Raw genomic sequence first — 10,725 nt, 5'->3', positions numbered from 1 at the left:
GGCTCTGTCCCTCAGCTCTTCAGCTCAAGGCTAGCACTCTACCACTTGAGCCACAGCACCACTTCCAGCTTTTTTCTTTTTTCTTATGTGGTGCTCAGGAATCGAACCCAGGGCCTCAGGCATGCAAGGCAAGCGCTCTACCACTGAGCCACCTTCCCAGCCCCTGAGTGCATTCCTAAGTGGTAAAGTACCTACTTAGTAAATGTGAGACCCTGTACTCAATCCCATTATGACATAAAACTAAAGTAAATAACACAAACACACCCCAAGAAATATATTTCTGTGGTAACTACAAAGTAGTCACAAATTCTTTGACAATCTTTCTACTGAAACCTAGGATCTGAACCTTTCCCTCCTTAAATCCTGTGGCAAGGAAGAAGAGTTACACAACAGCTTTCAGAAACAAAGTATTATAGGACTGGAGGCAAAAGCCCTATGAAACTTGCAGATCCTTCTTCCAGTTCTCTTAGGTCACTGTTCAGTACTTGTAACTCTGAGCCATTGTATAAGAAGTCCATCTACAGCTAGGTACTGGTGGGTTACACCTGTAATCCACTACTCAGGAATCTGGGATCTGAGAATCACGGTTCAAAGCCAGCCCAGGCAAGAAAGTCTGTGAGGCTCTTATCTCCAATTAACCACCAAAAAGACAGAAGTGGAGCTGTGGCTTAAATGGTAGAATGGTAGCCTTGAACAAAAAAGCTCAGAAACAGCCCAGGCCCTGAGATCAAGCCTCAGGACTGGCATTCAAAAAAAAAAAAAAAAAGTCGGGCTAGGAATGTGGCTTAGTGGTAGAGTGCTTCCCTAGCATGCATGAAGGCCTGGGTTCGATTCCTCAGTAGCACATAAACAGAAAAAGATGGGAGGTGGCAGTGTGGTTCAAGTGGTAGAGTGCTAGCCTTGAGCAAAAGAAGCTCAGAGTAGATTATATAGAGTAGTTGGACTAGACCTCCAGATAAGGTGAATTCCAGTGACTAAGCCTAGACAATACCAATGAAAGGAGAGAATTCCCCTATTGCGCCCTGCCCAAATACCTAACTCATAAACAGTGAGACAGAATTGTTTAGAATATTAAGGTAGGTTTATTGGGTACCTCCCACACTTGGACTTGCTTGCTCTATTTTAAAAGTGACTCATTCTAAAGCAAACTTAATGAGTGTAATAAAGGAACAGAAATAAATGATGGTCTATTATCAACATTCAGTTTGCACTGATGTAGAAGAGGAGGAAATGCACTTAACAGTTAATATTTCATAAATACAGGCAACAGGTTTCCATGACCAAGTGAACCAAGGACCACAGCACATAGAATTATAAAGCAGAATGAAATAGTTTGTTGCTTTATATATACATCAACGTTTGGCCATTTTATTATCTGAATATACTTCTGTATTTGACCACTTAAGCTATGAACACCTCTACTGAGGCCTAGCTCATTCAATAACTTACTTTGGGAATGATTTGGCTTTATTATTTATTTATTTATTGTGCCAATCCTAAGGCTTGAACTCAGGGACTAGGTGTTGTCCCTGAACATTTTTACTCAAGGCTAGTGCTCTACCATTTGAACCACAGCTACACTTCTAGCTTTTTGGTTAATTGGAGATAAATCTCACAGACCTTACTACCAGGGTTACCTTTAAACCTTGACCCTAAGATCTCAGCCATCTGAGTAGCTAGGATTACAGGCATGAGCCATCAGTATCCAGCTTGATTTAACTCCTTGAGTACTTTCACCTTGGTAGATGGCAACAATGAGGTTTCTTCACTACAATTTCATCAGTGACATTCTGACTTAACCTTAAGTCTCTTGTACACTTAGTTCTGGTGACTAAGTACACTAAGCCTCAGTAACTTTGGGTGCCCTAATTTTTTTTTTTTTGTCTAAGACCAGGATTGAACTTGGTATATGATCATTGGCTGGTGCTTTACCACCTGAGCCCTCCCACTTTTTTTTTATTCTAAGAGTTAAAGGTCAGAAGCAGAGTTAAAGGGGAAGCACTGATACACCCTGATGCTAAGCTAGTTCCTCCATACTGTGTCATCACATTTAAACACTGAGGCTCATATCTGGAAGTGTGAATCAAGTGGTAGAACACCAATCTAACAAGCATAAGACAGAGTTCAAACCCTAGTACTGCAAAAAAAAAAAAAAAAATTGAAACTCTAGAACTCTGAAGTTTTTTTCATAGGCCACTTTCATAACATTCTATTACTGTATCAAATGTATTCCTTCTTCAGGACAATAGCAAACCTGTATTTAATATATGATAGCATATTTGCTGAAATGTCTATAAATCCACCTGGCTCTGTGAAAGGCAGCAGGACTCTGTTAAGAGTCTTGGACAGCCGGACGCAGGTGGCTCACACCTGTAATCTTAGCTACTCAGGAGGCTGAGATCTGAGGATCGTGGTTCAAAGCCAGCCTGGGCAGGAAAGTCTGTGAGACTCTTATCTCTAAAAAACCACTAGAGGGCTGGAAAGTTGGCTCAGTGGTAGAGCGCTGCTTGCCTTGTATGCCTGAGGCCCTGGGTTCGATTCCTCAGCACCTCATAAGCAAAAAAGAAAAAAAAAACGGAAGTGGTGCTGTGACTCAAGTGGTAGAGCACTAGCCTTGAGCTAAAAGAGCTGAGGGAGGGGCTGGGAAGGTGGCTCAGTGGTAGAGTGCTTGCCTTGCATGCTTGAGGCCCTGGGTTCGATTCCTTAGCACCACATAAGCAAAAAGAAAAAAGCCAGAAGTGGCGCTGTGGTCCAAGTGGTAGAGCGCTAGCCTTGAGCTGAAGACTTAGGGACAGTGCCCAGGCCCAGAGTTCAGGCCCCACGACAGGACACCCAAAACAAAAACCACTAGAAAACCAGAAGTGGCACTGTGGTTCAAGTGGTAGAGCGCTCACCTTGAGCTGAAGAGCGCAGGGACAGCTCCCAAGCCTGAAGTTCAAGCCCCATGATACACACACACACACTCTCTCTCTCTCTGATAGTGGAGAAACTCTCAATCTAGCATTTCCCTATCTATCTTAGCCAGGAGCTCGAGAAAGAGAAGACAGAAAAAGAAGCACAGACCATGTGGACATGAAAACGGGAGAGAACTGGCAATTACTCACCATCGCAGGTAGCAATACATGGCTTCCACATTATAATACTTGCTGCCTGCAAGGGTACCCAGTTGGTTGAAGGGCATTCCTATAGAGAAAAAAAATAATCAATTCTAAGGCTATAATTTTTAGTTAAAGCTCTCAGGCCCAACCAATGCTAACTTATGAGACAAGAACTGGGCCTGGAAGTGATACTGGTATCTCAGGTGATATGTATCTTAATATTGTTCCTTCAGGGTTACTAATCTCTCTTCATCTACCAGCCTATTCTTGCTTGGTTTGCCAAAGTTTACCTAAACTGATGGAACATACTCCTTCAGCTTCCAGCTTTTCCCAAGGGCATGCTGAACTCGCTCAGCTCCGTTTTTTTGTTTTTTTTTTAACCTCTTTGCATGTATGTATATTTTTCCCTGTAATAGAATCATATCTCTTCTCTCACTGCACCTCCTGTGGGGAGAGTTGATGTATTCTTTCAAAAGATTTTGTGGATAAGGGGGACAGAGCTACCTTCTGAGTGTGTACTTCTAGAGAATATACATGATACATGCAATATAAGAGAGCTTAGGGTGGCAAGGATCAAAAGGAAGTAAGTGAGTGGCCTTCAATTTTACTAGTATTGTCTTCTTACTGGAAATTGCTATTGGTTCTGAAGCTCCAGTAAGGGTTTACTTACCAATCTGGGGAGCTACTGAAAGGGCTTGGTAGTAAAATCTCTCAGCTAGAAGCTCAGTGTCTACACCAGCCAATTCATTCTGATAGCGTGCTATAGGAAGAGAAAGAAAAAGGAAAATACGATTTCAGAATTTAGAAAACCCTCCCGAGAAGAAGGGACATAAGGGAGGGGGCAGTTTGTGGGATCTCCTATGTGACTATGGGAAAACTGCTCAGCTCTTTTTTTTTTAAGTACCAGAGCTTGAACTTAGGACTTTACATTTTTGCTTGGCTTCTGTACTCATGGCTGGCATTCTATCACTTGAGCCACACTCCAGCCCAGCTTTTTTGCTTTTTAGAGTTTCACAGAGTTATCTTCTCTAGCTAGCTCTGAACTAAGGTCCATCAGCACTTGACTAATCTCTTCTCAAGGGGAGCTGCAGCATATATAATGGCTTGAAAAGACCTCTGACATTTGGCTCAGGAATACAACTGAACAATTCTATAGGGAAGACATTGCTAAGGATATACTGGTCCACTAAAATGCAATAGTTGGCCACTCTGCACTCAAGGACCATGAGACTAGGAATGGGCTTAGGGCAAGGATAAAAGGAACCTCAGGTCAATAAAAGATACAACAGCAGCCTAATGAGGCAGGAATGTATGAGAACTGCAGAATACTTTTTGTATATGCTGTTACGGGGGCTTGAACTCAGGGCTCAGGTACTGTCCTTTTGTTTTTTGCTCAAGGCTGGTGCTCTATCACCTGCATCACATCTCCATTTCTGGCTTTTTGGTGATTAACTGGAGATAAGAGTCTCACAGAACTTTTCTGACCAGGCCAGCTTCAAACTGTGATCCTCAGATCTCAGTCTTCTTAGTAGCTAGGATTATAGGTATGAGCCACAAGCACCCAGCACAAGACAACCTTTCCTTTTTTTTTTTTTTTTGGTCAGTCATGGGGCTTGAACTCTGGCACCTGGGCACTGTCCCTCAGCTCTTCAGCTCAAGGAGAGAGCTCTACCACTTGAACCACAGTGCCACTTCCGATTTTCTGGTGGTTAATTGGAGATAAGAGTCTCACAGAAGCCGGGTGCCGGTAGCTCACGCCTGTAATCCTAGCTACTCAGGAGGCTGAGATCTGAGGATCACAGTTCAAAGCCAGCCCGGGGAGAAAAGTCCGTGAGACTCTAATCTCCACTAAACCAATAGAAAACTGGAAGTAGCATTGTGGCTCAAGCAGTAGCATGCTTGCCTTGAGCTGAAGAGCGCAGAGACACCACCCAAGCCAAGTTCAGAGTCTCACAGACTTTCCTGCCCAGGCTGGCTTTGAACCATGATGGATCTCAGCTTCCTGAGTAGCTAGGATTACAGGCATGAGCCACCAGCACCCGGCTAACTTTACCACTCTTAGAAACATTTGTCAGGCCGGGCGCTGGTGGCTCACGCCTGTAATCCTAGCTACTCAGGAGGCTGAGATCTGAGGATCGCGGTTCAAAGCCAGCCCAGGCAAGAAAGACTGTGAGACTCCTATCTCCAATAAACCACCAGAAAACCAGAAGTGGCGCTGTAGCTCAAGTGGTAGAGCGCTTTCCTTAAGCTGAAGAGCTGAGGGACAGCGCCCAGGCCCAGAGTTCAAGCCCCACGACCGACAAAAAAAAAAAAAAAAAAAACATTTGTCAGGTACCTAAGGGCTCACTGAGCTTTATGCTAAAGTTTCTAGGATAAAAGCAAGCCTTCATCTTCCTAATAACTACTGAAAACAGTGACCATCCTGATGGCCTTGAAGCTGAAAGGCCTTTTCCCATACTCAATGATCCTCTCTGATTTATGGGAGGATGGTAAAAAAGAGGATCACTGTAAGCAAACTGATGAGAAAGCCAACAGAGGAAATACTGTTTTTCTTGCTCTCTAATCACATGTAAGGTGATAACAACAACTGAAGCAAATAGTGCCTTTCCGGTGGCCCAGAACAGTGAAAATTAAAAGGGCAGATTCTTACACAAATCCCCCAGGTACACCAGACATCTGTGACATGCCATCTGTGCCCAATCCATTTCCTTTCCTGAGGCAGATACTGGCTTCTTACATCCTAAAAGAGAGAGAGAGATTGATTTATGAACCCTTTCCTCTGGCCCTAGTTAGGCAGAAATACTCTCACAAATGAAAAAAGAAGATAGGGATTCTAGGTAAGCCTTGAACATCTTCCAGGACAGAGAAGATACTTATCTAGAATGATGCTAGACAAATTCTCCTGGGTCTGGAAGGAACTGAAAGGAGGACTAGGCCCCTCAACTCAGAATAACACCTTAAGGGAAGTTCACCTGAAAGGTCGACTTAGAAAGGCTAACAGAGGGGCTGGGAAGGTGGCTCAGTGGTAGAGCGCTTGCCTTGCATGCCTGAGGCCCTGGGTTCAATTCCTCAGCACCTCATAAGCAAAAAGAAAAAAGCTGGAAGTGGCGCTGTGGCTCAAGTGGTAGAGCGCTAGCCTTGAGCTGAAGAGCTGAGGGACAGTGCCCAGGCCCAGAGCTCAGGCCCCATGACTGGACCCAAAAAAAAAAAAAAAGAAAGGCTAACAGAAAGAATGAAGAGATGGGGCTCAGGTGTCAGGAATATTGAAAATCCATTGTATAGGAGGTATCTACATAAAAGGAAAAGGTTTAGTAAAGCTGAGAAACTAACTTGCTCAAAGAATGAAATGTGAAACAGGCAAATGCTTCTAGCTTCTATCTAGTGAAGGCCCATGGAGGAAAAGGCAGTCACTGGTGAGTCTTCAGCAGAGACAATTATCTTGTCTTGCTTAAGGACAGGTGATGGCCCAAATTAAATATGTCTGGTTTCTCATCCCTTCCCTCACCCAAGTAGCCTTATAATTTTAGGTCAAAGACCTTAAGCAGTTTTCCAACATGCCAGGTACTGGTTTAAATGTCTAGAACATTAACTTATTCTCTCTTTTTTTTGTTGTGGGGCCTGAACTCTGGGCCTGGGCGCTGTCCCTAAGCTCTTCAGCTCAAGGCTAGCACTCTACCATTTGAGCCACAGCGCCACTTCTGGCTTTTTTCTTTTTGTTTACGTGGTGCTGAGGAATCGAACCCAGGGCCTCATGCATGCAAGGCAAGCGCTCTACCACTGAGCCACCTTCCGAGCCCAACTTATTCTCTTTAGCAACTCTGAAGTAGTTACTATTTGCAAAGGTACAGAGCTGGTAAGTGGCAGAGTCAGAATTCAAAAATCAGTCTGGCTCCAGAGACCATCCAATCACCTGGGATGACAGCCTCTCCTGAGTATGGAGCTTCCATTCTGAAAAACTCCTCCTAATGTTCATATTGACACTTCCAGATCAGCTGAATGAAAAAAAAAATTTGGTCACAGGATTTGAACTCAGGGTCTGGGTGCTGTGCCTAAACTTTTCTGCTCAAGGATAGCACTATACTACTGGAGCCACAGCTCCACTTCAGGGTTTTTTTGTTGTTGTTGCTGTTCAGTTTAATTAATTGGAGGTAAGGGCCTTATGGACCTTTGCACCCAGGCTAACCTGGAACTGTGATCCTTGGATTCAGCCTCATAAGAGCTAGAATTACAAGTGTGAAGTAAGCCCCAGCAAGATAAAGATCTTAAAGAAAGCCTAGGATTGTGGACTGATATGGGGCAGGGGAAAGAGACAGAAAGATCTAGAGTAGGGCTGGCACTAGAAATGGAATTACAAACATTTTTCTTCAACCAGTTGAGTTTACTAGTGCACTGTTTCTCTGGACTTTATAGAGATTGTTTCTCAATGTTTGAAACAAGTGTTGAAATCTTTAGATTTGTTGGGAAATTATGGATTATATTCCAAGAAGAGTGAAATCAGTCAGGTAGAGTATTATCAGCTATAATTTTACTTCTTTTGTAATTGGCTTTTCTTTTAGTCCAACCAACTTTTTTTGTACACACACACACACACTTTACTTTAACTCATATATTTGTCTAGATGAATTTAAGTTTCATAAAGTGTATGTAGGTATTGCTACTACTTCTTATGGCTGGCTATGTCACAAGATACACAAATCTTGAGAACAAGGCCAGCAGAAAGAAAACATGAAAATTCTACTCCTCAAGATCATCTGTTTTAGGTTTTACTTACCTATGAGGGGATCAGTGACATGGGTCCAGTCAATGCAGCACTGCAGTTCAAGCTGATAGTGGGACTGGATATAAAGAAGGAGATGCTGGTAAAAGCCAATACCAGCGACCAGGTGTGTCCTGTAAGCACATTCCAATGTGCTCCTGCTGTGGATGTGCTAGATTGGGAAAGGAAAAGAATTGGCTAAGCAATAAACTCAGAGTACCATTCCCCACTCCTCAACTATTCATCCTATTAGGAAAATAAAACCTTTGTCTTGGCTCTGGAACCTCAAACACATCTTCCTTCGCTCAGAAGTCACCCCTGCCCTCTAAGATCTACCTCTGTGGTCTCCCCCATATGGTATCAGACTTCCTTCCTTCTCTAATCTAAATTATGTCTATCTCCTTTTGGCCATCTTTTCTTTGGTTATTCTATCTCAATCATACTCTGGGCAGATTCCTCTGGACAGAAGGCTGAAGCAGTATGATAACTTGTTCTTATAGCCTTATCTTCCTCTTTTTAGACAAGTTTCTTCCGAAATCCAGCACCTCTCCTTACCTTTTTATTAGTCTTGATAAGTTGAATAACTTCATAGTATACCTTTCTCCACAGTAGTTCTTCAGCCTTCCTTCCATAGTCTACTGGATGCAGGAACATGAGCTTGACACAGAGCTCACGCAGCCTGAAAGAGTAGTAAAAAAAGCTAAGAGGCTGTCATTCTTTGGCGAGGAACACAAGAACACAAGAAGAAGGCAAGGAGACATGGGCCATTATCTCCGACTGATAAATCTATATAACTCCCAAGATCCCAAGACACATCCAAAGTCAATAGAATGTGGGACAACAGAAGTCTAGGAAGATAATCGGAGACCCAAACGCAAAAACAAAAGGTATCTTTGGGTTTTTTTTTTTGTTTTTTTTTTGTGCCAGTTCTGGGGCTTGAACTCAGGGCCTGGGCACTATCCCTGAGCTTCTTTTACTCAAGGCTAGCACTCTGCCACTTGAGCCACAGCACCACTTCCGTTTTTTTCTGTTTATGTGGTACTGAGGAATGGAGCCTAGAGCTTCAAAGCATGCTAGGCAAGCACTCTAAAACTAAGCCACCTTCCCAGCCCACAGAAAGAATTTAAACAATCCGGGCGCCAGTGGCTCGGAGGCTGAGATCTAAGGATTGCGGTTCAGAGCCAGCCCGCGGAAGGAAAGACCATGAGACTCCTATCTCAAAAAAACCACCAGAAAACCAGAAGTGGTGCTATAGCTCAAGTGGTAGAACACTTGCCTTGAGCTAATGAGCTGAGGGACAGCGGCCCAGAGTTCAAGCCCCATTACCGACAAAAAAAAAAAAAAGAATTGAAACAATCTGCATTTTCCCCGTTGCAGTGCCTTTGCTCTTTTTCTCTGACTTTTTACTCCATTTCTGTCTTCAAAGACAACTCCTTCAACTCAAATGTCCTTCTTCCAGTCTAACAGAAGACCAAAGACTCACAGTCCATTATCATACCATGAAGTCAGGAGGGTAAAAGACAATGTGTGTTTTTATCTAGCAGGGTTTCTGTAAAGATGGACAAGGTAAAAGTAAGGATCTTAGGTTTAGTCTCCAGCTTACTTGTTCCTCAGGCTAATGTTCTCTGGTTTGAACACTTCTTGATAAGCAGTTTTGTTGCAAAGGATGAGATCAAGTCGATGCACAGCCTCCACCACAGCCCTGCAGAAAAACACAGGCAAAGAGCCCCTGAGCCATGTACACCATGTACACGGATCACCCCAGATGCTGGGATGCTGATTTTAAAGGAAGCACTCAAGAATTACAGGTGGAGCCGGGCACTGGTGGCTCACACCTGTAATCCTAGCTACTCAGGAGGCTGAGATCTGAGGATCGCAGTTCAATGCCAGCCCAGGCAGGAAAGTCTGTGAGACTCTTATCTCCAATAAACCACTAGAAAACTGGAAGTGGCGCTGTAGCTCAAGTGGTAGAGGGCTTGCCTTGAGCTGAAGAGCACAGGGACAGCACCCAAGCCCAGAGTTCAAGCCCTACAACTGACACAGACAGACACAGACACAGACAGACAGACACACACACAAAAGAATTACAGGTGGAAGGCACAGATGGCTCATATCTGTAATCCTAGCTACTCAAGAGGCTGAGATCTGAGAATCACAGTTGGAAGACAGCCCGAGCATAAAAGTCCCCCTGAGACTCTTATCTCCAATTAATCACTCAAAAACTGGAAGTGAAGCTGGGCGACTGTGACTCACGCCTGCAATCCTACTCAGGAGGATGAGCTCTGAGGATCACCGTTCAAAGTCAGCCTGGGCAGGAAAGTCCATGAGACTCTTATCTCCAATTAACCACCAGAAAACCAGAAGGGGTACTGTGGCTCAAGTGGTAAAGTGCTCGCCTAAGAGACAGTGCCCAGGCCCAGAGGGGGAGGGGGGAAAAGAAAGAAAGAAAAAAGAGAGTCAAATGTCAAGGTAGGGAAAACTATTTAACATGAAAGATAGACTCTCCTAATAGAAACTGCTTAGAGTGTGATGCCAAGCAGAAAATCTAGGGTTTGAACTCTTGCTGTGTATTTGGGCATATAACCTAATCTTTTTTCTTTTTTTGTGTGCCAGTCCTAGACTTAACTCAGGGCCTAGGAGCTGACCTTGAGCTTTTGTGCTCATGGCTAGTGCTCTACCACTTGACCCACAACTTCATTTGTGGTGTTTTTGGTGATTAATTGGAGATAAGAATCTCACAGACTTTCTTGCCTAGGCTAGCTTTAAACTGTGATCCTCAGATCTCAGCCTAAATAGCTAGGATTACAGGTATGAGCCACTAATATCCAACTATATAACCCAATCTTTTATTTTTTATTTATTTATTTTTTT

General features: G+C 43.6%; 1 protein-coding gene across 3 annotated transcripts in view; it reads right to left on the bottom strand.

Moving 5' to 3' along the window:
• The window catches only part of Smg5 (SMG5 nonsense mediated mRNA decay factor), a 35,152-nt gene that overhangs the window by 20,514 nt on the left and 3,913 nt on the right, over window positions 1-10,725 (bottom strand). For 2 of the 3 annotated variants that reach the window (XM_013030652.1, XM_013030651.1), the window contains exons 2-7: window positions 9,458-9,556; window positions 8,410-8,533; window positions 7,870-8,026; window positions 5,749-5,838; window positions 3,769-3,858; window positions 3,105-3,183 (exon numbers count right to left, since the gene is read on the bottom strand). In XM_013030652.1, the coding sequence (XP_012886106.1) occupies window positions 3,105-3,183; window positions 3,769-3,858; window positions 5,749-5,838; window positions 7,870-8,026; window positions 8,410-8,533; window positions 9,458-9,556 (639 nt within the window). The remainder of the gene's footprint in view (window positions 1-3,104; window positions 3,184-3,768; window positions 3,859-5,748; window positions 5,839-7,869; window positions 8,027-8,409; window positions 8,534-9,457; window positions 9,557-10,725) is intronic. The other variant, XM_013030654.1, reaches the window with a different exon arrangement.

This window comes from Dipodomys ordii, unplaced genomic scaffold (assembly GCF_000151885.1).
Source record: "Dipodomys ordii isolate 6190 unplaced genomic scaffold, Dord_2.0 Scaffold131, whole genome shotgun sequence".
In the NCBI taxonomy this organism is placed as follows: Eukaryota; Metazoa; Chordata; class Mammalia; order Rodentia; family Heteromyidae; genus Dipodomys; species Dipodomys ordii.
Note: the sequence above shows the minus strand (reverse complement) of the source record. Positions and strands in the feature narration are given on the sequence as shown.